The sequence below is a fragment of the Hoplias malabaricus genome, chromosome 15, assembly GCF_029633855.1.
Source record: "Hoplias malabaricus isolate fHopMal1 chromosome 15, fHopMal1.hap1, whole genome shotgun sequence".
Classification (NCBI taxonomy): Eukaryota; Metazoa; Chordata; class Actinopteri; order Characiformes; family Erythrinidae; genus Hoplias; species Hoplias malabaricus.
In genome coordinates, this window is record NC_089814.1 from 25,257,955 (window position 1) to 25,285,068 (window position 27,114).

At 42.6% G+C, this 27,114-nt stretch overlaps 1 protein-coding gene across 1 annotated transcript; it reads left to right on the forward strand.

Moving 5' to 3' along the window:
- Positions 1-26,162, forward strand: scamp1 (secretory carrier membrane protein 1). Its single transcript, XM_066645570.1, has 9 exons — positions 1-206; positions 12,910-12,987; positions 13,736-13,846; positions 17,942-18,053; positions 18,322-18,450; positions 21,000-21,159; positions 21,431-21,532; positions 21,939-22,056; positions 22,256-26,162. The coding sequence occupies exons 1-9, from the start codon at positions 150-152 to the stop codon at positions 22,403-22,405; spliced, it is 1,017 nt and encodes a 338-aa protein (XP_066501667.1). The 5' UTR covers positions 1-149; the 3' UTR covers positions 22,406-26,162.
- The last annotated feature ends 952 nt before the right edge of the window (positions 26,163-27,114 follow it).

A 27,114-nucleotide genomic window follows, 5' to 3' on the forward strand; every position in this document is an offset into this window, starting at 1 on the left:
TCTGAGTGAGAGAGAGAGAGAGAGAGAGAGAGAGAGAGAATTGTGGTCTGTGGTATCTCAGGGTGTATTATTTAAGTGGTTGTGTTTTAAAATTGTATTATTGGAGGTATTTTCGCTCCTGGGCGGTGAACGCAGCTACTTCTCGGATCATGTCGGATTTCGACAGTAACCCGTTCGCGGACCCGGACTTCAGTAACCCGTTCCAGGTAAAGCTGAGGGCTGGTGATTGCTGTTTATCTGTCTGCCAACGCTAGCCTTCTTCTTCACCAGAATTTTCCTTTCCACCTTAAATCTCACAGCAGCTACTGGGCTCCAGGGCACATCTTCTGCACCGTTTAAGGTGGAACAGAAAATTACAAGAAGAGGCTAACATTAATTCGAGCCTTGTTGTTTCTTTCTCTGTGTGCCCCTTTCTCGGAGTCTGTCTCTTTTTGTCTGTTTCTCTGGCTTTGAGAGGATTAGGTTTGTTCCAAGTGTCACATGTTATATTTTGAGAGGTGTAACTGTGGATAAATACCAGACTCTCCCGGTCTAAAGGCCCTGTGTGTCATATTGCTGTATTGTTTTACTACAAAGGCGGTGATGTGTTTATGAACCAACGAGTCTTTATACTTTAGAGTCACAGAGGCCTTGTCTTTGGGGTTGTTATGTTAAAATGAGATCTGAGCAATTTAGTTGTCTGCTACTGTACATCATAAACAACAGTGCAGTCCGTAATACTGCCATGAACCGAATCTACACCCACTGGTGCCCTTTGTACTTATATAATTACAGATTGTTGTCTGTCAGTGGCGCTGCGCTTGCCCTCATTCGGTCTGTTCTTCAGTGGTCAGTATCCCCACACTTTGGGTGGTGGAACATTCTTAGCGCCGCAGTGATACTGACGTGGAAGTGGTGTTAGTGTGTGTGTGTGTGTGTTGCTGATACGAGTGGCTCAGACACAGCACCGTTGCTGGAGTTTTAGAAAACCTCAGTATCACTGCTGGACTGAGAATAGTTCAGCACCTAAAAATATCTAGCCAAAAGCATCTTGTGATTACTGGCATAGGACTAGGGAATGATCAACACCGATTGGTCTGTGGGGAGAGTGGGTGCAGAAACAAGCAGATGGCTTTAATTTGATAGATATTGATCAGAGATCCTGCAGGTCCTCGGATTCATGGGCTCTGGCAGGAGGAAGCAGGGGTTTGAAATGTGTTTTACAGGATGAAAATAGGTGAATTTTCAAAAGTGTGCAGGAACTCAATGCTGCACTGAGGGGTTTATGGTAATACAGGTGACAGCTGCTTTTTGTGTGTCTGACAAAACCCAGTGGGCCCGGCGAATGGTGATTGTACCAGAATGGACTGAATGTGTCCAGGCTGTGCTGAGCTGTCATGTCCATGATGGTGCAATATTAAAAGTGATCTTCCGGAACATCAGCTCAGAAAGATCTGAGATGGTGCACCTCCTGTTGTTTCATCTGGTCTTGATTATGTTGTGTAAGTGCAGAAGACAAAGGCTTGTTCTGTGGACAGTGTCAGACTGATCTCATGCTGATCTCAGGTTGCTCTTAGTGTTGTGGACTCGGGCGGTGGACTTGGATTGTTTCGGCATGTTGCCTCTGTCTGTCTGTAGCGTGGGGCTGCTTTCCATTTTGTGACAGCTGAAACATTATGATCACCGCAGTTAGGATATTCACTTCTCGTTTATTTTCGTGTTTTAGCAGATCATCTGTGGCAGAGATCTTTTCTGTGGGCAATCTGCCTATGCCAGCTCCTCGAAGTGGAGGAGGGGGGGTGCAGGTTTTTGGGTGGTGGTTATGGGCGGGGATTTCGACACCATGTCACATCACATAAAACAAACATGGACAGAAGACAGAAGTTAGCCTTTACTGCACTTTTCTTTTACTGAAGGAGCGAAAGGCCACCTGGTTCATCTGAATCCATATTTACTTCAGAGGATATCACCAACTCGTGGAGCATTCAAAGTGAAGCAAGAAATTTGACTAAGAAGCCAACTTGAGCTTTGTTTATAATACAGAGTCTACAGCAAGCTAACTGCATAAGATTAACTTTTAGAGCAGTTCTGGTACAGCATTTATGTTCTGAATTTAGCCACTACCATCTTAAGAACATGCTCATATCTTACAAATATTCTGTGCCTGTAGTTCTGTACATTCTTGAATTTGCCATTCCAGCTAATATGCCTGGTTCATTGTGCTTTCCCATAGGTGCAAAACAACACACTTCCCTCTTCTGATTTGATAAAAGTGAAACATGAAAGTGCAGCTTGCACTTATGGAATTGTGTCCTGCCATGGGTTATGCACTCCACCACCTGAACATAGCCTAAGGATGCAATGGGCATCATTAGTTCTAATTTGTGTTCAGTAACCACACAGTAATAAGCAGTCTACATAGTGTTATGACACTGTCATATTGTAATTGCTATGTTTTAATTCATTTTATTTACTGCTAAACCTCAGATCATGTGCAGCTGATTAGTCAGTCATTAATCTAGATGCAGACTGGCTGGGCTCCAATGGCATGTTATTAATGTCATTAGGCTACTTCTCCATCTTGTCTTGCATTCGCCACACGCTTCCATCGCCAGCAACACCCACTCATATGAGGTTTAAATCAAGTCTTCTCAGCTCTTGTCCAGATCACTACAGGTCGTCTGCCTGAGAAACCATGTGCAGGACACACCTGAAGTCCAGTCAGGGTAAACACACTCAGCGCTGAGACGATGCAGATGCCCTCAGACAGCAGCAGCTCTGACGCATACAAATGTACAGGCTTTACACCTGGAGGCACCCTGTTCACTCTCTGCACCATAGCAACAGTGCAGCAACATGTATAGCCTGACCATTATCCAGTGGCCCGGCCTGGTCTGGTGCCCTGAGGATTTGAGTCCATGTACAGATTCTGATTTCTGTCACTTCATCTCACATTCAAACTATGAGATGAACAATGTAAAAATAATATATAAACAAGGGATTGACATTTCCTACTGCATGGTGCCCTTGGTCAGGCACCAAAAGCCTTTCATACTTCCACAGATTCACAAACACACAATAATAATCAAACATGCCTCCACTGTGATCTTGCGCCAGAGCCATTGCCTGTTTGATTGCACACAGACCTAATCGGATAAACTCATTAAGGAATTCTCAGACTGTAAATTTCCAGCGCATGACGTCAGCTCAGTCAAACTCAGAGTGTTCAGAGTGTGTCTCCAGCGCTCATCGTGATGGCTACTTCAGTACAGCAGGGCTTTATGGTCTGTGGCAATGAAGATCGTAAAAATCCAGTTGGAGAACAATGATAAGTGAAGCTTAAGGTTGAGGGTGAAATAGAGGGAAGGACATGGGAGGGTGAAGTGGGATTTTGAGAAGGGTGTGGTGTTGGGTGAATCTTGGCCCAGGTTTCTACATCAGGCTGACAGTGTGAACTTATTTTTCACTGGGAAGAGCTCATTTAGGAAACACAGTGGTTACATCACTGTTGCAGCTCATGTTAGTTATCTTCCTAGCTATACATGAAGATGGAGTAGTGTCAGTGAGGTGGAGTGATAAAGATCCTCAGTGTGGCATACTGTACAGGGGGAAAGCACATACTCCAGGGTTTGGGACAGAGGTGTGTTTGTTAATTGAGGATGCTCTATGTTTTGCATATCACATCAAAACATGTGGCCCACCTATCAGATACAATGGCTACGTTCACACAGCAAGTAAAAGTGGCCCAAAAGTGTCTGAACAGCCAGATCAGAATTCATGTGATGTTTACATCATTCGGCACAGTGAACCAGTCAGGTCCCATTCTTTCAATTTATAATGAAATTGTTTTGTATGAAGCAAACAGACATTTCCTTCTCATCATCACCTGAAGCACTGTCCATCCCCTGAAGCACAATGTTTTGTGCATGTGGGTCAATTTAGGAGCGTAACCTGTTCAGACTGATGTCAGATATAGGTCTCATTATATAGACAGTGTGAACAGCAGAACAAAATAAATTTCAGATTTGGGCCACTTTTACTGTGTAAATGTAGCCCAGGGCAGCGTTTCATGCCCTTACGCCTCCCATCATGTCCCCTCATGTTCTGGCTCTTACTCCAACTCACACAGGGGAATTAGCTCTGGCTGAATGGGTGGGCCTTGGTCCCTCACATGTGGCTATGACCCTGATACACACGTTTAATCCTGCCACCAGTTTTGTGTAATAGCCTAGCCTAAGAACCATTCCTCATTTAAAAATAAAATAAAAAATTAACATTAAATAAAATTCAGGGTCGCAGTGGGTCCAGAGCCTACCTGAAAGGCAGGAATACACCCTGGAGGGGGCTACATGAGAACATTCAGAAGGCAATTCCACTTCCACTTCCTGTCATTCATTCTCTTGCATTGTCTTTAACACCATCTCGCTGTCTTGCACTTTCTCTTTTTCATTCTGGTGTTCCCTCCCCCTCTCGGTTCCATCCTCTGTGTTTTCACATGCTCTCAGTCTCTGTCGTTCTTTCTGTTTCTGTCTTTCTCACTTCTCTTGCCTCGCTCTTTTTTCGGCCTTTCTCTCCCATCCTCATGTTCTCTCAGTTTCTCTATATCTATATGTCTCTCTCTTACACTCTTTCTCTGTCTCACTCTCTCTCTCTCTCTCTCTCTCTCACCCATCCCCCCTTTAAAAACAGAGCATTTGTTTAACGGAGCTTTAATCATGGCCTGCCGTTTCCCCCACTCTGTCAGGTTGCCCACGCAAACTTACTCCCGCGCCGCCACCGTGCTGCACCAAGGGATGCTGAGAGAAAAGGAACACTAGTATCTCTGCTTTTACTCACTCCATCCTGAACACAACTCTCAGAGTACACACCTGTCACCACCGGTCATTCATATTGTATTTGAATATAACGTTAAGTACATAAATAATATATAATATATAAAAATGGAAAGGACCAACAGTACTGAGAGTACTGGCCAATTTTTCCCCCTTAGCCCACTCCATGAGATGATCAGTTATCCTTGTTTCACTGCTTCACAAGCTGACGGTTTTAACTGAGGCAGTTCACCAGGTTCATGTTGGAGGCTTCCTTTAAAGCCCTCAGGTTCACTGCTGGACTGAGAATAGTGTCCTGTGTCCACTAATAAAGGACTAGAGGAAGAACAACACAAAGTGTGCAGTAACATTTGACCTACTGCCGTTGCGTCTATTGCGCACACCTAACCCCTGTTTGGATGAGTGGACAGACGGAAATGTAATTTCGCTGCAAGTTGTACTTATATAACTTTGTATGTGACAATATTCATTCATTCATTCATTCATTCATTCATTCATTCATACTGTCCCTGAATTTACATATACAAGGTGGACCAAAGAAGTAGGTGTGGACAGTGAGTGGACACAGGATTTAAAACTCCCACCACTTTTACCAGCGCAACACACAGACACACCACCACTACGCCTGTGTCATTTATCTATGTATATAATAGCATTAAATGATGTCATTTGTTTTCATTGTGGAAGCAAACAGAGCTGTGACTTGGTGTGTTTGGTAGAAGCTGTGTTCTCTGTGTCGTGGAATGGGATTCAGTTGTTGAAGACGAATAGCTGAGAGGTTTCCGATACTGTGATGGCATTCACTGGGCCATGGAGCGTTCCTCTGTAACCTGACTCTGGAGCGCAGGTTTGGCTCTCAGACCTGAGCACTAGACACATCAATAATTCACCTGCCTCAGACCAGCTGTATGCTCGTTAGAGTTAGCATTAGCATTAAGGCTCTTCAGTAGGTGCATATGTTCACAGTGTTAAACAAGGTCTCAGATATGCTTCCCTGTAGGCAAACACAGCCTTAATTGAGAGGTCAGCATACTATTATTCCCTTTGTGAACATCTTTATTGTTCCCATCTGGAGCCCAAGTACTAAACTAAACCCTGGATCAGTTTATCACACCCTTGTGAAGCATGTTTCGTTTACCTTCATAAACCAGGGCGTGTTATTGTTTTGAGTGTTGAACCCTATTCGGATAGGATTCATTTTACGAATGAGCTTTTACTTAAACTGCATATTTCATCACTAAACACGTCCTCCAGCTCCTCCTTTCTCAAGAAAACCTTCAAAAATATAATTTTCCCTGGGATATGATGTAACATTCCCTCACGTGTCAATTTGGATGGGATTAATATAACCTGGGGTTATTTTTACTACTCGTTTTACAGTAGATAAAAGGCTCAGGGATCTTTCCTGAAATGAGAGTTAGCACTCCAGGAAAATGACTGAAATGTCTGGCACAGTGTGTCTGTGTATTCAGGTTTGTCTGGTTTTTGACGGTCCATATTTTCTTCCTGTTTTAATATGTGTTGTTTCCCGCTGAAATTTCAAGCTACAAAACCGCACCAATGCTCCAGCCAAGTATACACCTTCTAGACGGACGAGCGCTGCATGCGTATGCATCTACCACATTGTCTAGTATGTAGGCACCCTTAACTGCACCACACACAAAACAATCACACAAAATAATAATAATAATAATAATAATAATAGGAAGAAAAATCCTAACAATTACAATAGGGTCCTACACTATGTGTTAGGACCCTAATAATGTAATACATCACAGTAAATGTAGAACAGTAAAACAGGTGTAGTTGTGTGGCATATGCTCAGCTATGTCGAAACTTTCATTAGAAGCTGCTGGGTTTGTCTTCAAAAAGTATGAATGCTGGTCACATTGTGGATTCAGAAAGAACATTTAAATTTGTTTTCCTCAGCTCAGAGTCTGGTCTGAATTGCATGTCTGTATAAAACACTGCCCGCTAATGTTCCTCTGTTTGGCTGATGTCTGAAGGCAGTGTAGATGTATTACATCTGCCTTAATCTCCCATAGGCCTGTATGTGAGTGTCAGATGAAAACTACAAGAATAGCAGCGACAAGTGGGAGTTAGATCTATTTCTGAGTAGAATTAGTCAAGTCACCACAGACCAATTCTGTTATATTTAATTTAAGGATCTGCAGGGTACTATTGTCTCATCATGCTACCTGTAAGCAAACAGATCCCTCGGTCCTGCTCTGTCTTTCTGCCTTTAACTGCCTCTTTTAACCATGAGGTGTTGCCCAATAGCTGCAGCTCTAGCAGTGCTGATTTGGTTGCATGTGGCTACTGTGCAGCACAGATGATGCTGCAGTTTGCAGTTGGTTTTTCTTCACTCCCCCCAGCTGCTGCTGTGATAGCTGTGAGCACGAGTCAGCAGCATTGATAACAGGCCTGAGACAAAGGAGAAACAAACAGGATATGTCTTAATAAGAGACATCACAATGCATTGAGTTTGCACTGCTTCTGCAACCTTCTCCTCAATACAGCAAAATAATGAGCTCCAGGGTTATAATGAGGAGAGAGAGAGAGAAGAAGATGGACAGGAAAGAAAGGGAGAGGGAGGAGGGAGTGTGTAGGAAAATGAAGGAAACGAGGATGCATTGGGAGCAAGAGCTGTGTGCCTATTGTTGCCTATCCTTGACAAGTGTTATAGAAGCTTCTATTTCTACACGTGTTTGAGTTGAGATACAGATGGGCAGGTTAATCATAAAAAAAAAATCGGCACAGAGTTTGCAGTGTCTTCTTTGTTGGAGATGTCTTGCTGTGTTCCTCTGAGGACAGGCTGCTGTTGCTGTGGATACGCTCACCCTCAGTGACTATGTTCTTGCCTCGAGCTCAGAGAAACAAAGCGGTTTGTGAAGTTCAGTAACTGCCTGGGTCCAACCGAGCCATGATGCAGCCTGCTGGAGGTTTCTGAGGTTTTTTTTATGATGTATTTCTCAGCCAATAAATAACACACAGACAAGCAGCTTGTCTGAAACCCACTTGTCTTCAGCAGGTTTGTTCAGCACAGTGATAATCTGACATAACATCCTGCTGGCGGTCAGATTAGAGGCCTCCATGTCTGATGTGAAATGGTTTATTGTAGAGGAACTTGCTGGCTTACCAATGGTGGCTTTACATCTCTATGACTGTGGTCATCAGGAGGAGGTATCTACTCAATTTAATCAGTAATCACTCACATTCTTCCACAGGGTGTTAGTATCCTCTCAGACTGTTTGAGCAGTCTTACTTACAGCAGTGGTGAGGACAAAATCCACCCTTTTTTTAGAAAAGGTTTTCTTTCCCAGGCATTAGCAGTGCAGTGTTCTTCATCGTATCTGGACCTTAATCTCACTCTCATTTGAGAATCTGTGCAGAACGACCAGGGGAGGTGATTATACCTGGAATGCCGGCTCAATAACCATGTTCATTTTAGTTCTTTGAGATTTATAATGTTAAAAAGTCTGGTTTATGTTCAGAGAATGTTTCAGTTTGGGTATTTACCACCTCTTCTATTCTAAACTACAAAGCAAGTCTATTACCTTAAAGAATGGATATTATTCACTGTTTTTCCCAGTGTCCCTACATCATTTCTGTTAAAAAGTAACTGAAAAGCAGTGATAAATTGTCTATTCATGTGTCCCTGTATCAGTCCCAATTACAAATCAGGTGTGATATTATCCCACTCCATAACCCTCAAAGTGGTACAGAATTGACTTGGTGTCTTATAACGTGACTTTGAGTCTGCAATGCAACAGGTACAGCTCCCGAGATCTGTGTATGTTATGAAGAACTGCCAGATTATTGTGAAACTTGTTTAAGAGCACAGTTTGCTGTGTATATATATATATGTGTGTGTGTGTGTGTGTGTGTGTACACACAATTGGCCCATGAAACATTCATTGCTGCACTGTGTGAAATATTTATGGTGTTGGTCTCCTGACAGCTAGCCAACCTCTTCGAGTTCAAACCAGAGATGCCTCAGGTATACAGACCTCTTCTTTGCACCAGCAGTGGAAAATGAGCAGTGCGTGTGTGTGTTTGTGTGTGGCCGGACAGTATGTTGAGTACGGGTCCAGGGATTATTAACCGCAATATTAATTAAGAGGTCTCATATTCCTCATTGTTTGATAATGAACAGTCTTGCTGTTGGAGAGAGCTACACCTCCTTCCCTCAGTGCTCTTCTCATCGGTTGCACTCTTGGATTCTTGGTTTTCCTATTTATAGCCTGCAAAATTATTGGAATCATGGCTTCCCTGCCAGCTTGAAATTACAGTGTGCATCTCCATCCCGTATCCCCTCTCTGCTCTGGAATCAGAAATGAAAACAGCCTTGTAATATTCGTTTAGCCACAAAACAACCCGACCCATCTGTTTCTTTCTTACATTTTTTCTTAATCTCACACACACACACACACACACACACACACACACACACACACACACAGACCCCCAGAGGGTAAAAGCCATCACACTGGAGGCTACCTGTGTACTGTATCTAATATTTTGGAAGTATTTCTCTATGGCAAGCCGTTTTTAGCTTAAAATGACACCAGCGATAAAAGTTCTAATTCCGATTTTACTAGTAAATATATAGTTGTTACTAGTACAAATTGTATTCTGCCTAGTAAAAAGGAGAATCATAGATATCTATAATTCAGTTCTCATTAGTAAAAATTGTATTTTCACAATATATACAATTGAAATTGTATGTCTTCAAAAAAGATAGTTTTACCATTAAGAATTTAATTAGAGAGCTCTGTAATGTAATTAGCGATATCAACAATGACATTTTTTACTAGTAAAAATGAACATTACAGAGATCTGTTATGAAATCGTTACTTTCATAAGTTTTTTTTAACTTATTACTAGTAAAAATGGATTTACTAGTAATAAATGCAGTTTGAGACCTCTACAACTGAAAATGTTTTTTTATATAATTTAGTTTCTGAGCTAATCTGTGTAGCAGCCTGTTGTTTAGCAGGTGCTGCGTGTTCCCAGAGCGTTCTACCCATTCACGTACAACAGTAACGTCATTTAGAACCCTGGCGAAAGGGTCAGAAACTTCCCAACACTTGTCTCACACGGACACCACCAGAATTTTCCCGCCTGTGTCCCTGACATAAATAAGATGCAAATATATAATGAACCCTCAATGATAGAGAGATCTTAACCGTAATTCTGACTAGTACAAATCCGAACTGTAGATCTCTTAAACTACATTTTAGGGCTCCATAATATAATTTGAGATCTGTAGAAATATTATGACTAGTCAGAACTATAATTGTTGATATCACAATCTAAATTATTACTAGTTATTACTAGTCAAAACAGCATTGAATTGAATTGTAGATATCTAAATTTACGTTTTAGAGCTCTAAATCCTTACATATCTCTAATGTATATTTTTACTAGTAAAAACTTAGAAAGATCTTGAATAAGAATTTTTACTAGTCAGAATTCAATTATGGATATGTGGACCAGGACTTTTTATTAGGCAGAATTGCATTGTAGATATTTGTACTAGTAAATATATAATTGCAGAAATCTCTAATTGGAGTTTTTACTAGTAAAAATGTAATTACGGATATGAGAGGGTGAAATTCAATGTAAATCAATGGAGAATTATGACTAGTCAGAATTACATTAAAGATATGTCTTCTGGCAATGTGACTAGTCAGAATTTCTTTATGGATATGCAGCTCTAAAGGGTTGGACAATGAAACTGAAACACCTGGTTTTAGACCACAATAAATTATTAGTATGGTGTAGGGCCTCCTTTTGCCACCAATACAGCATCAATCCGTCTTGGGAATGACATATACAAGTCCTGCACAGGGATTTTAAGCAATTTCTTCTTGCAGGATAGTGGCCAGGTCACTACATGATGCTGGTGGAGTAAAACGTTTCCTGACTCACTCCTCCAAAACACCCCAAAGTGGCTCAATAATATTTAGATCTGGTGACTGTGCAGGCCATGGGAGATGTTCAACTTCACTTTCATGTTCATCAAACCAATCTTTCACCAGTCTTGCTGTGTGTATTGGTGCATTGTCATCCTGATACACGGCACCGCCTTCAGGATACAATGTTTGAACCATTGGATGCACATGGTCTTACTGGTACAATGTGCAATTAATGAAGATTGGCCTCCAGGCTGGTCCTATTTAGCCATGAAACCTCCCACACTAGGTAGGACAGGTGACAGGTGTTTCAGTTTCATTGTATAACCCCTGTATATTCTTACTAGTAAAAATGTCATAGTTGATATCTGAAATGGATGAATCTCTTGAATCTGAGTTGTTACTGGTAAAAATGGAGTTAGGACTTGTATCATAGGTGTCATTTTAGGCTAAAACAGCTTGCCATATTTTGCTGTCAATTAGGAAAGCAAAGTTGCTTAGAGAGGTTCTCCAGAACCACAGTACACACATCTTGATGTGTATCTGTTAACACATCGTGGCTTAGGCTCAGTTCGGTCTATGGTATACATGTCTATGATGAGATAGGCTCTATTTTATTTATTTATTTAGTATATTGTTTTTGCATTGTTATTATTTATGGTTTAATTGGCGAAACAACAAAAAACAGTATAAACATACATATAGCTTAAAATATAATTAGGTATACATAAAAACATGAATAATAATATAGGAAAGAGTGACAGATTCATTATTATTATTAGTATTGTTTACAATCAAATTAGAAGTATCTATATATTTATAATTATAGAGAAGGTTGTAGTTGGCTCTTCTCAGTTTGGATAATCCTTCAAGAATCAAGATGTACTTTCATTTCAATCAGGAAGACAGATAGAGATGGTTGGGAGTCAGAAAAATTGCATGTATAAAGTATTTTGCATATAAAAATGGAAATTAGTAACGTATTCTGGGTTTTATTATATGAGTTATTAGTAGGAACCATAGTGTGTTCTCTAGTTCAGCCCGTTTTTACCTTACGGCTGTTTACAGACCGGGGTGTGACCTAAAAGCACTGCCTTGACTGCCCTGCTGCCTGTTTGTCTGAACCGCACCCTACGGTGGGGAATCTTGATCACTGTAACAGTAACTACAGTGTAGTTATAGGGCACAGTGTTAGTGAATGTCGGGAATGATTTTGGGACAATACCTAATACGAGTTTGGTCTGTATCGTGCAGAAGTAGATCACATCACAAAAGTGATCTGAAAGGCCTCTGTCATGGTTGGCGTAGCAGCACATTCACATGACCTTTTAAGCTTATGTGTTCGTTCAATGCTCGTGGTACGTCTTTGTTTTTGTCATATGCAGTTATACCTGCAGTTCAACAGTGGGGTCTTCTGTGAAGACCCTCAGCTCAGAACGACTGCAGTCATCAGCTCAGCGAGCCTCATTTCTCCAGACCCTGTAAAATTAGATATTTTTCAGCATTCAAATTCAAAGGCCTTTCCTGAATGCCTTGAAAGCCACAAGGGGTCTCTTCAGGGGGTTCGGAGGAAGACAGCTGTCATTATTACACAGAGTCAGGAAGGCACAGATTGAGTGGTGGGTGATAACTTTGACAGGAATAAAAAGGAGCACAGACAGAGGAAGAAAGATGGAGGAAAATGGAGGAAAGAAGACTCTCTGTTTTCAGATCTGTTAATAATGTTTGCTTTTTTATGTCTCAGAAGGTCTGACAGATTGTTGTATGAAATGTTCCAGAAGTGAAGCCCAGACACACTAAAGCAAAAGCAGCCGCCTGTTACTGCGCAGGAAGGATACTGAGATTTTTCAGCTGTTAATGTTTGCCAGCTCTCATCATTAGTTTAGCCTGGTGTTAGCACTTGTTGAACTCTTCCTTATGTTATATACACCAATCTACTATGGTAACGTTATGACCATCTCCTTGTTTCTACACTCATAATGGAGTGTAAAAACAAGGAGGTGGTCATAATGTTATGGTTGATCTGTGTATGTACTGTTTTAGGCCCTTTTGTCATGAGATTGTCTGTAGGGCACTAAAGTCTAAGTGCCTTAGTTATATGTGTGTACACTGCAGCTGTGAAGGACAGTATAGTCTCTGTAGTGACCATTTTTTCTGTGTTCTTCTCTCTTCCTCCCCAGGATCCCTCAGTGACGCAAGTAACGCGAAACGCCCCCCCTGGCCTGGAGGAGTATAACCCTTTCACAGACACAAAACCTGTGAGTCAAAGCTCTGACTTGTATTCCCCTGAATCTGCTCTGGACCTTGTTTGGGTTAGACATATTGTGCCTTAGTGGTTTAACTGCAGAGACTAGCACTCCAGTGTCACTGCAGAATTTTTACCACAAAATAACATGTACAAAACTAGGAATATTAAGCTAGCACTACCAACTTCAGGTCATTAAAGTGTTAAACATTTTCCACTGTTCCATGGATGAATTTTATGCTGCAGTCCATTCTACTGCAGCCAGAGTGGCGAGAGGTTGACTACGGCTTCAAAAATATGCCTTTCACTGTGGAAAACTCTTTCTCTGATGGACAGAATGAAGCTGTGTATGCTGTAAATGCAATGAAGGTTGATAAATAGAGTTGTAGGTAATTTAGCTGAAATGCAGTGGCTCTATGAGCAATAAGTTCTGTAAATAACAGTCTGCTTGGGGAAATGGTTCTTCAGACTGATGTAGAATGTGTTTATGGGCCTATATACAACATCTTATTGAAAATAGTTCTACAAATCCTCATAAATGGTTCATCTGCTGTAAAAAGCTGGATAGTGTAACAATGCAGTGTATAACGCAATAATCATCACATTCGAACTATTGAAGAACCATTTCACCATGCAGATGATGCTCCCTTTTGTTCAGAGAGAGAGAGTGTGTCTGTTTTGTTGGTATCAGTTTGGACATGTGGGTTTGTCTGGGTCATATACATGTGCTGTGAGAGTGTAAACTTTTATTTGTGTTTCAGGTTCCACCTGGCTCCGCCCCCAAATCCATGCCTCCCACCACCAACACACAGCCGGCCATCATGAAGCCTACTGAGGAGCCACCGGCTTACTCTCAGCCTCAGCAAACACAGGTATGATTCCTGTATTTTTAGGCACATATTCTACATAACCAGTAAACACAGGTTACACAGGTGCACACCATACATACACACACACACACACACACACACACACTAAACAGCATTAAACAAACAGCAGATTTCCTGTTCCTAGCAGACTCCCTGTGAGTGTGAAGTCTGCACAGGGACAGGCTGGGTCAGTCTGCTGGGCGAAAAAAAAAATCTTCAGAAACTGAGGGCAGGAGCAGAGCCAGGGATATGAGAGAGAGAGAGAGAGAGAGAGAGAGAGAGAGAGAGAGAGAGAGAGAGAGAGAGACGTGAAATAAGAAGAATGGAATTACTGTCTGGGAGCAGTGCCTACAGTTTGGCAAGTCTGTTTCTGTAGGTGGTTCCTTAAGATGGTGCAGAGGCAGAAGACTTACTCAGTCTGGGTCTGTAGCCGGCTCTCAGGAGGTCGTAGCTGATTCAGAGGAATTCTCCGTGTCACTCTGTTTAAACATGGACAAGGAGAAGTAGGCGGCCTTTTTTCATCTCTTGTGAAACCCAAAATCCATTAGGATGAAATAACCAGTGGCCCTCAGCTTTGGCTTGGAGTCCACAGTTCCAACAGGGTTCAGGTTTGGTCTTGACAATGGGAATGAGAAGATTTTGTGCAGGGTTATTGGTCTGGGTGGGCAGTGTGATGGCGAGTGCCTCTCTTGTGGATGTAACCTGTTCATTAAGAGTCCTAGCTGACTTCATACTCCACCAAAAAGAGTGTGTGTATTTTGGCTTGTTTAACTGGGTGTAGTACATACAGCGTGTGCATATTACGTCTGTGTCAGAAGGTTGTGAAATGCGCTCCTGAGTACTGAGGTATTAACCCTATCATCAGGACATGGTTCAAGTCCTGGTGAGGCTCTTGCGGAGCATAACTGTCCTCACTCTCTCTGAGTGGGTGGGAAGGCTTTCATACTCCCCTATCACACAAGTACAGTGTTGGCCAGCACAGTCAACTGTAGGGCTGGACGATATGGCCAAAATTTGTATCATGATATATTTCAAGAATTTTAGTCGAGATGGTATAATTCTGATATTGATATAAACAACATAAAGGCCACAGAAAATCTGCAAAGAACAAACAAGACACAAGACATTACAGTCAAACATAAACCTCTTGGCTTTATCAGTGTTTATATTGTGAAGCTAACTTTTAAAATTGAGGGCAGTGAACTGGGCAGCGCCCTTTAATGACCGTCAGTAAGGCCAGCCGCTGCTTAATTTTTGCCGCCACTTCATCAGAATTGAACTAATTACATGGAACAGCAATTACAAATGAAGAGGGCTTTTATTTTGGCATGAGGAATACAGAAAGTGGTAAAAATGATGCTTCTATATCTACACATCTGACAAGCGAGCGAGAGATAGAGGGAGAAATATAAAATAAATAAAGAAATATAGATTAAACTAGCTAACATTACATTAGATAGTTTAATCTACATTTTTCTTTAATCATACGACCAAGTTAGTAAATTAAGAAATCATTCAAACTACACTAAAATAATTATAATAAAGAAAAAAGATCCTCTGTCCAGTTTGTCATGTATACTACACAAACTTACACATTTATTTATTTTATTCCTCCCCTTCCCATACACAGAATTACTAGTATTTTAACTTGTGTGTGTGTGTGTGTGTGTGTGTGTATATGTATATATATATATATATACAATGAACCAAAAATAGCAGGCTTGGTTGTTGCCTCCTAAAGTTAGTTTTCAGTGTTTTGAAGATCAGTTAAACAGTGACTGGACCTCCACTGTGTTCATGTTAGGAGTCTGTATAACCTTTTAGATGGAAAAAGGCTTTAAAATGAGATAAACTTTTAAAACACTTTGTAAAGAATTTTTGCCATATGTTCTGCTCCCCCTTCAGCCATGAGAGACATATGGGAAGCGTGGAGCTCCGTATTGGTGGAATGTTTAATTCAGCATAGCCTTAAGGGGGTCTCGTGCAGAACAGAAAAAGGGGGACACCCAACAAATAGGTTAATAATGGTTATAATGTTCTGATCTCCACAGATGAATAACTTGATTGAAAATGTCAGTTTGTTTTATTTTGTATGTGTGTGGGTGTCTATGTATGTGTTTTAAGTGTAAATGTGGGCTTTTGTGACAATGAAACTTGAACATATCTATAAGGAAGTAACAGAAAAATGCAGTAACCAGCCAAGAGCAGGAAACTGTGGCATGATCACATGAGCAGTCATACCCTTTGGAGCATCTTGATCCCTCAGCTGACCCACTAACACACTCTGGCCTCCTCACAGAAGCCTCAGAAACAGGACAGAAGTGCAGCTTATGCATTTGATCATGACCAGTGTTTAAAACATGGCACGGCTGATATTTCAAATTGTGACACCTGATGGTGTGCATTGTAGATTTTTCCATGGTCGTGATTTACCATTTTTATATAATTTCAATTAAAATGGAATCATTCAGAAGGGATTCAACTCTAACACACTACTAACAATAAAACTTAAAAACACAGAGTAGTGTTTTATCTGATACATATACATTTTGGACTTTAATGGCACCCCCAGCTGGTCTGGAATGTATATCTGAGTGTTTTTGTGTAGATCAGAGATGTTTCAAAATGCTGTTGGTGCAGTTGTTTTGAGAACTGTCCTGATGCATGTGGATGAGGGCTGAGAGAAGGCTCTGCAGCATGGTCATTCAGGCACTGCTTTCACACATTCATTCATTGTCTGTAACCGCTTATCCAGTTCAGGGTCGCGGTGGGTCCAGAGCCTACACAGAATCACTGGGCGCAAGACAGGAACACACTCTGGAGGGGGTGCCAGTCCTTCACAGGGCGACACACACTCACACACCTACGGACACTTTTGATTTTCCAGTCCACCTACCGAAGTGTTTTTTGGACTGTGGGAGGAAACCGGAGCACCCGGAGGAAGCCCAGACATCCTCACCAGGAGTGGGATTGGAACCCACAACCCCAGGATCCTGGAGCTGTGTTCCTTTGACACTACCTGCTGTGCCACCATGCTGCCCTGCTTTCACGCAATACTTGGCTTTATGTTTTTTAGCTGCTGTTGGCAGCAGTTCTCTCATGCACAAAGAGTTCACTCTAACAGCTCTTTCTCTCTTTCACTCACTCTGTCTGAGAACACACATTACCCCAAACCAATACACACAGAACACACTTTGAAAGTGACATCACCAGTCCTGTAGATGGTGGTCACATTATCATATCACACATGCCCGGACAACACTCTTTTTAATTAAAGGTCTGGAACTTGTGAACAGTGAAACTACATCATGAATTTGTGAAAACAAATTCTTCCATCCAGTCCTGGTCCTGCCTGCAAACTCTGTGGATCCAGCTCACTGCCGCTCAAGGTTAAACACAAACCTCATCTCTGAGCTCAAACTCCAACAGTCTGCCAAGGACCTGCACGACCCGATGTCTACAGCTATTCAGAGCTACAATCTGTTTTCACTCACAACAGGGGATAGAGATAGAGGGAAAAGAAGGTGGAGTCCCTAGGAGGGAGAGTTTATTGAATGAGTGAGGGAGGAGACAATTAGGCAGACAGAGGCAGAGGTGTAGAATGTAGTGTGGTGCGAAAGAGAGCAGGATGAATGTCCACGTCAGTCTGCAAATAACTGGACAGCTCCCTGTGGAGAGCTAATGATGCAATTATGCACAGCTGGCCGATAGACAAACGAACTGTCAATTGTCCACATTCTTCATCAGGACCGTGTATAAAACCAGCTGAGCTCCTTACATGACAAGCCTAGGGTAGGTGGAGACACCTTCCAATCAGAGCTAACCACTCTGCACTGCAACCTTGTGGTCATTCTTTCATTTCATTGCACTAGAATCAAAATATAAACAGTCACTGCCCAAGTTGCAGGACAGTAACCTCTGGAAACACAAACAGTCAACTTCAATCATCACACATCCTTATTCACTTTCTACACACCTTCCTCTTTACAATAAACACATATCAATAGATTTGTTTAATACAGCACCTGGATGCGTAAAGGTGATGACTATTTGTATGTAGGTCTGCTGCTTCACTTTGTGTGTGTGTGTGTGTTTCAGGACCAGGCGCGAGCTCAGGCTGAGCTGATGAGGAGGCAGGAGGAGCTGGAGAGGAAGGCTGCAGAACTGGACCGCAGAGAGAGAGAGATGCAGTCCCTCAGTGCATCAGGAGGTAAGAGAGGAACTACATTACCCACAAAATTATTTTATTTGTTGCATTCTGTAGCAGTGAACACACACAAACTTTCACACAAACATGGCCCCCACACATATTTGCTGGCTGCAGAATCATATTTTACTAACAGGAGTGTCCTGAATCACAGCCTACAGCAACAGAGCATACTTTTTAACACCTACATTGATTTAACACAACTCTATCCTGGTTAAATTGGTATTGATAGCTCTCTCTCTCTCTCTCTCTCTCTCTCTCTCTCTCTCAGGGAGGAAAAACAATTGGCCTCCACTTCCTGAGAATTTTCCCGTTGGTCCATGTTTTTACCATGACATATCTGTGGACATCCCTGTGGAGTTTCAGAAAACGGTCAAGATCATGTACTACCTGTGGATGTGTGAGTCCCTTCTGTCTTCTTACAGTCCACGCAGTCCACTTATCATCTTTCCTACAATTTGTTCTCCTCCCTAAGACAGTTGCTTGTTTTTGTTTTATCTCAAAAGATCTCAGAAAGTGGGACAAGTGACTCGGGGCTGTTTGTAATAGTTCCCAGAAACTGAAGCGATATATGACTCTCACGCACCATGGTACATGTGTTTTAGTTTTTCCTTCTGTACACTGCAGACTCTCCGAGTATAACTGGAATATATACTCCAGAAAGATCTTAAATGATCTTAAATACCAGTAGTTGTTTTTTTTATTCAGTAGCAGCCACAGCATCTGAACATCAGGACACCTAGATCCACTGAAGCTCTGCGGGTCTGGGTCAGGCCAAGTAGGGTGGGGCCAACATGGGGCACTGTGGTCAATCTGGATCCTACTGAGTGCAGAAACAGACACTGAACAAATGGTGTTATACTTTGGGTGAGACGTAAATCTGAGTTCCTTACCCTCCAAGATCCCTGGGCATTATCAATGGTGCAACTATCAATGGTGGTGTTGGCGATGACCCCTATTTTCTTAAAGAATGTAAAGCTCTTGGGGGGGAAAAGCAGATGTGGAAATATCTTCAAATATTACATCCAAATACATTAAGGCCTGGGCTCTGGGACGGCCAGTGAGTTGTTATGAGAAACACCAACAGGTTCTTTGTTTTTTTTCTCCTGTGGCTGTTTGCTTTCCTTTTTGAGGTCTTCTTTCCATCTTCACATTTGTCCAGTGGATGCTTTTAGATGTAAAGCAAAAGTAGATCTTGAATTTCTTCTTTCTTTTTTATAGATGAAAGTTCTCCGTTTTTATGTGTTGTGAATGGATTTGTTGCGATGCCAGGTCTTTCACCTTTGTTAGGAGTCTCACATTTTTTTCTCTCCCTTTTTCCTCTATGTGCCAAACAGAGAGAATTTGTCTGTAGTTCATTGGGTTCTTCCTGATGTCCAGCACCAAATTATATCTGTTCTAACTCAGCCCCCACTACAGCACACCTTCTTCATTACCAGGCCTAAAAATGAACAGCTGTCTCTTTCTCTCTGGGAAACCCAGTGTGTATGTGGTATGAGACAGGGCTACAGACCACTTCTAGTAATACATTTCACATCTCTTAATGATCCAGACCGAGGCAGGGCAGCCCAGACACGGCTAAAGCTGAACAGTCAAACAGCACAAAGGCAACTCTCTGTGGAAAATCCTTCTTACTGCAGGCTTGGATTAATGTCTGTTTGAAGGAAAAGACTTGTTCTCACGAGCCCAGTTCATGGGACTGATTTGCTTACTCCCTCCACAAGCAAGCACAAGCTCAGGCTCAGGCTGCAGATCAGTGCTCCCTGGGCTAAAGGCCTAACACAATCCCACATCATCTACCAACATGTAGTAGTCAAATCAGAGGACACTGCGAGAACTCAGCACACTCCATGTAAACAGTGACCAGAGGAGACGATTCCACCCCGGACTTGTTACAGATATAACACCAGACAAAACTAGAGCAAATAACTGTGGAAAATACAGATCCCTATCCGGACTCTATAGTGACCAGAGCTGAGGAAAATACTGAGCTGTGCATGTGTGTAGTTCACAGAAACAGGGAGGGTGGATTTTGTTGGAAAAGAGTATGCCATATTAGTCGCTGTGTTTGCTTGGTTAGTGGACTGATTCTGGACACACAGTATTAGCCTTTATTCCTCACATTAAAGCTGCATTCCTCCCAGGGAAGGGCGCAGTTTGCTGGGGTCATGTGCTGAAGGTAGTGACTGGTACTGAAGTTTCAGCAGATCATTCTTCCAGAATGAGGGGGTGTGGTTGTTTGAGTCAAATGGCTGAGACATTTAAATCCATCTTGATGATTAATCTGCCTGATTTAGACGCCTCTGACCTGAGGGAGTTAATTCTATAAATAAGCTATTATTGCATGTCATTTTCTGTGTTATTTTTATTTTTTTAGGACACATTCTGCTATAGGGTTTTGGGAGATTGTGGCTAAAAAAGGCACTAAATATCCACAGTATTTTCCCAGATTAGCTGCATCTATATCAGCTGATGGTATCAGCTGACAGATATATCCATCTGGCACATGTCTCATTGAGAATACCGCCTTGTGGAGTTAAAGAATGAGCAGAGGCTGCCGTCAGACACTTTACATTAAAAATAAACTCAGTATAATTCCGGTGTGTATCACACATAATGTGTGTTAGGGCTTCAGCGGAGTCCCCGCTCGGAATGCAGTGTGAAAACTCGCAGCTGATCTGTCATCCTGCCACAGTTCGCTAAAGCAGCAGCTATACTCAGCTGTGTATCCCATCCTCCTGCATGCACTTCCTGCTTCATTTCACCTGCGGCAAGTTGTTCACTCATCTTCCTCCTATTAATGCCAATGGAGTCAGGAGTAATAAACTCTTGTGGCCATAAGCAGAGGAGGCTTTATTGAATGATTCACACACACAGCTCAGAAATGCTCACAGGTGTGTGTGTGTGTGTGTGTGTGTGTGTGTGTGCGTGTGTGCTGTTCCCCTGCAGTCCACACGGCGTCACTGTTTCTGAACATATTCGGCTGCTTGGCTTGGTTCTGTGTGGATCCTAGTCGTGGAGTGGACTTTGGTTTGGCCATGCTGTGGTTCATGCTCTTCACTCCCTGTTCTTTTGTCTGCTGGTACAGACCTCTCTACGGAGCATTCAGGTACCCACACACACACTGTTTCAGATTCCAGAACTGTAGTACCTTCAGTCCCAAGCAGGTTTATTCATAGGAAAACAACCTGTGCCGTTATCAGTTACTGCCCCCTAGAGGAGTTGGATATGTCAGAAAAATAGTATTACATTACACGTGTCAACTTATATTTTCCTTTACAGCTAACACATTGGAACAAAGAGTAAAAGAGTATTTACAACCTCTCTCTCTCTCTCTCTCTCTCTCTCTCTCTCTCTCTCTCTCTCTCTCTCATGCACAGGAGTGACAGCTCTTTCCGGTTCTTTGTGTTCTTTTTCGTGTATATCTGCCAGTTTGGAGTTCATGTGATGCAGGCTATAGGCATCACTGGCTGGGGGGTTAGGTAGGAACACACACACATGCATGAATAGTTCAACTATATCAAAATTGTCTTTGCAGCTTATGTTTTGGGTCTCCAGAAAAATAACTGCTGGGATTACAAGGGATAGCTACTGGATCATTTCTGTACTTAACCCAGCACGGGTGTTTCAGCACTACTTTAATTTTAAAGTGATTTATTTGAAAAATACCTGTTTCTTAATACAAAAATTGGGGTTTGCCTCCAGTAGAAATCAGCTGGAAGGTTTGGATCAATGTTTACTGACAAATCAAGGAGTGGTAACGTCATTCACAAACATCAATAAGTCCATATTTTAGAAGAAATACTAGCACATGGACACGAAAGCTGATTTGTTAGGCATTGATGGACAGCCTTGTTCAAATATGTGTGTGTGTGTGTGTGCACGCAGTGGTTGGATCTCAGCACTGACAGGCCTGAATAAGAGCATTCCTGTTGGAATCATCATGATCCTCATCGCTGCCCTCTTCACGGCCTCTGCAGTCATCTCTCTCATCATGTTTAAAAAGGTAAATTCATTGTTCTGAGCTGTAGACGGTCAGCTGAGATGTGGAGTGTGACATTTGTTTGCTGCTTTATCTGAGGTGTAGAATTTGCACTGTGCAGTGTCTGCTCATAATTTGCTTTCACTTTTTCACTGTCGTACTGCCCAGAGCTTCTGAAAATACTGTGATGTTTCCTGGGGTAATCCAAACCTTGTGTGTGCAGGTCCATGGTCTGTACCGGACCACCGGCGCCAGCTTCGAGAAGGCTCAGCAAGAGTTTGCCACCGGCGTCATGTCCAACAAGACAGTCCAGACGGCTGCAGCCAATGCAGCCTCCACTGCTGCCCGGGGAGCCTTCAAAGAGCAGTTCTGATTGGCCCAGAGAGCAGAGCCCCGCCCTTTCCATCCACATTTCTCCTCCTCCTTTTCTTCCCCGTCTTTTATTCCTCCTAAACGTACTCACATGACTTGGCAGTCATCCACAAGTCCCGCCCATTTCCGACGTGGAGGCTTCCAGACTCCACCCTCTCCATTGACTTGCTGCACTGCAGTGGCTGGCTGAGACTCTGCCCCTTTTCTGTTCTCCTCATGTCACTCGGCAGGTGTGCTCACCTGTGTTTGTCAGTGTGTGTGAGTATGAGTGTGTGCGTGTGTGTGTGTTTTAGGAGTGTATCTCTTTGCTGCGTCCACCACATTATGAGCGTGTTCGGCTCGCCTTTTCTCACTTAAAAAAAAAAAAAAAACGGGGAGGTGACGTTAAAGTTTTGTTTGCTTCTTGTACAGACAGCAAAATAATCCTGACACATGAGCTCCTTCACTCCTGCAGCAATCTCCTTGGCTGACAGGAATGTCCGTTGCCGAATGCGTGCTGAATGCATCTGATAGGAGATATGGGAGACCTTCTGTCTCTTGTTGTCTCTGATTCCGCCTTACACCCACTTCCTCTTCACCTCTTCCCCCAGGAACACCTCACCTGCCTCTCAGACTTGAGCTGACGCTCCTCAGCCCCTTCGCGGCTGCGTCTGAGGCCTGTTCAATGCTATCAGAGAGACCGTGGTCATTTTGCCTGGCCCAGAATGACCACCCTTCCGAGCATTGAAGGGCTTTTATGCTGTTCCCCATGCCCATGTATATAAACCCCCGTATGCTTACAACAGTGTGACCAATCCTGGTCCTGGAGCACTCCTGTCGCGTATATTTTAGTGTTTTAGCTTTTGATCGCTGTTTTAAGCAGGAAATGCTGAAAAGTGCAGCTTGGGGGTCCTCCAAGAGCAGGGTTGGGGTAAAGCCTGGCTGATATCAGACTTGTGAAAAGTTCCCGAGAGCTTCCGGCCTTCTGTTAACGTTTTAGATGATCATCAGCACTCCTTCAGGAATGGAATCCGTGTCTTGGGAGGGGGCAGGAGAAGCGTGTGGAATCCTCAGGATATTGCTCGCAAACGTGCATGCGAAGCTTGCTAAGTCCGCCTCCGCTGCCCGGTCGAGCTTTTAGGAGTACAGGAGACGAGAACGGGCCGGTGAGAGATAAACACTGACTGTAATACAAAAATACAACCTCGCTAGCCTGAGTAAAAATTGCTTTAAAGAAATGAAGAGCACATAAGGTTGTGTTTGTGTGTGTGTGTGTGTGTGTGTGTGTGTGTGTGTGTGTATGTATGTGTGTGTGAGAGAGAGAGAGAGATGTTAAAGGTGGTAAAGGAATACAGTGTTTTTTCCAGTCTATATGTCCCTCTCACTGCTGCTTCTCACAAATAAAAAAGTGGGACAAAAACTTGCAGATTATAACAATAGAAAATGCAGATGCTCCATCAGTGTGTTTAGAGTAAACTGTGTGTAGAGGAAGAGAAATGATTGGTTATGGTGATTATCTTTGTGGCAGAGGGAGGTAAACTTGCCAGTTAAGTATTTGAGTAAGTGTTTAGCTGTTTTAAGGGGAATTCCTCCAATTTGGCCTATTTTTCAATGGCTGAGACATAAATGCTGTCACTCAGAGACATCTGGTGTGAACTGATTCATTTTAAAGGGTCTCAATGGGTTTATTTACAGTGGTCCTTATAGGAGCAAGGGGTAATAAAAGGTCTATTACATTTATTTACTGTCCACAAGTGGTTATCTCTGTACATTTACTTACAGACTGTTTAACCCCTTAACCTCTCTGCTCTGAATTAAATATAATTTCCTTCATACATGTATTTCAAAATCATTATAAAGCATCAAGTAGCATGTTCCAAACTCTGTCCTGTAGTATCTTGCTGTGAAGAGCTTTAAAGAAATGCTAAATAATATTTGATATTTTTGCTCATGGGCTCCCCCTAGAGTTGCAGATTGTAATTCACTTTTACAGCACTGTTTTAAAGTCATGAGAGAGGAAGGGGGTTTGGTTACCTGCCCACCTCCAGTTTGCATAGTTACGTTTTCTGCAGTGCTGAGCCCAGAGAAGCAACAACAGAGGTTCCTCTCCCCATTATCGGTCAGTGAAGCATCACAGTGGTTTTGAAGCTGTGATTTTAAGATAATATCTCTGTCCTGGGGTTGTTTTAAGAGGCTTCAGACATCTGGTTTCTTTCACCACCACTGTGAACAACTCTGACTGAATGTGTTTCTCTACAGCCGAGCATTTCACACCAAACCCAGTCTCAGTGACTTCATTAACATCTCTACTATTAAACTGTTATTCTCCCTTTAAATGTCACTGAAGTGAGTTTCAGCTGATTAGGGTTCTGGGTCACTGTTAGATTTCCGAACCGATCAGTGTCCGTTATTGTAGCCTTACATGCTGTGAGTTTTGAAGGTGTTTACAGCTGTTTTTCTGCTTTTACACTCTTTGCTTGGAGCCTTGGTCCCAAACTCTCAGAATCAGCCACGTCGCACCATCATGAGCTGCATTTGTATCAGGACGGCTTTAAATGTATGACTCTGTTAACTGTGTGTGTGTGTGTGTGTGTGTGTTTAATGAATCTAAAAAATATTTGGTCGACTGTAGTCCTTTGTGGCCTGATGTGAGCTTGTTGCTAGAAATACACATCTGGGGACAATATCTGAAGCTTCTACTGCTTGATTTGTCCACTGCTACCAGGTGATCACCTGCCCTATGAAAAACCCACTCACAAATTCCTCCCATCTGGCTGAGGTCTCTCCTCATCCAGCAGACCAGTGACCCATCCTCAGTGTTTATCACTGACCTGGTGACGTCGTCTGCAACTGATTGTGACACTCCTGCAGAAGGTCATAGTTCCTCTGCGTAACTGGTTTAAAAATATCACGTTGATCCCTGAACACAGACCTTATGAACTTCTGCTGTCCATCTGTCATCACTCTCATGTCCACGAAAAGTAAACTAGTCTAAACTCTTTTGGTCTGTGAGGATAAACCACCCGAAACATCCGAATTATGGGTGGTAAAATCGCCCCAGATTTTCTTAAGGCAGTCTGCAGCTGTGTCCAGCCACAGAAAACCAGCCGAACTGATGAGTCTAGTTTAAAGATTTCTCCATCAAAGCCTGAAATCTCAGTTTTTGGGTGTGTCTTTCTGTCTGTCTTGGAGTTTTCTTAGACCCCCAAGCCCAATGTCCTGTGAACGTGGCGTGTGAGAGAGCGTTTGTGTGAGAGGGATGGGTGCAAGTGTGTTCTTCGTTCTTCCTTTTATAAATAAATCTCAACAAATGGCACCTGGATGTTTCTTTTATATTTTGTTTTTCGTTTTGAAACACTTTCATTAAAAATAAAGAGAAGAAAAAAAGAAGAATCGTGTTAGGGCATCTGGAGGCAGATGATGTGAAGTGAACAGTAACAGTGTGGGTGTGGGTGGGTGTGTGTAGGATTGTGGCTTTAAGTTGTAATTTTTTAAATGGACGACACTAGAAGCGTAGCTGAAACACTGAGGAGAAGGTGGCGAGGGCGAAGTAAGGGTGGCAAAAGAGAGGCATGGAGTGATGAAGACGAGGAAGAAGGGTGGAGGGAAACCTAAGGGATATTTGTATATTTTGTAAAGTGGACGAGTGGTTGCCTGTTGTCCTGAAGTTCATTGTACTGTACAGATGCACTCCTGTCTCCCTGCAGTCGCATGTTGAGTAGTTTGAGTTTTGTATATTTATTGTATTAACACGAGAATAAAACAATAAAAAAAATTCAACTACTTCACCTGCGTTAGTGGTGTTTCATTATCTAACAGAGGGGTTAGAAGGGCACTCAGACCAACACCCTCACAGCAGACACAACACTTAAACATCACAGCATGCAAAACTACTAATTCTCAGCGAGTTTGGGTGGGTTCTTCACAGATGTCCATGAAGAGGAACTGTTCCTGTCGTCTGTGTGGATCCTGTTGCCTGTGTGTAGTGAAAGGGACATTCATTAATACAAGGTGAGACGTAAAACCAAGGTCTTTACTCTGAGGTCATTAAGGGCCCCTGGGTATTTCCTGGGATATTTCCAGATTAATCTCACCCTGTGGTCACTTCAGATCATCTCCTGCCTAATAGCTAATATGTATTGCATGTACTGGCCCAACTGCTGGCAGATTGCCCATGTGAAGGCTGCAAATTGGTAGAGGTGACTCTCTACAGTCCCAGAGAATGTAAAGGCCACTGGAAGTCTAGAATAGAGCTGGAGAAGTGTATCACTCATTACTCAATTGAAAACTGAACAGCTTGCTCTCATCCTAAAGTGGTCTCAGTCTAAAACCCCTCTTCTGATTACGTATCCTGAAGATCGCAGGTGCTAGCTCTTTGGCATAGATCCTTCAGGCCAGAGCCAAGACATGTTTACACTCTGTGTGTGTGTGGGCGAGAGAGAGGGAGTGTGTGTGTGTGTGGGGGAGAGAGAGAGAGGGAGTGTTTCTACATATTTTTTGTTCTCAGCTGTGACCAGCTGGATTGAACATATCACCACAGAGACTACACAGCTTAATATCAAAAACAGTTATTGTACAGACTGAAGGCAACCCTTCTCTTGTCCTTTTACCTGTGGATCAGGTGCTGAACACCAAGGAGGGAATTGATTTGAACTGAAAAGTTGGATGGGATCCTCTCCCCTGGGTCACAGTCTATGAGGAATGTGGTGTGTTTCCTCCCGTGTCTACATG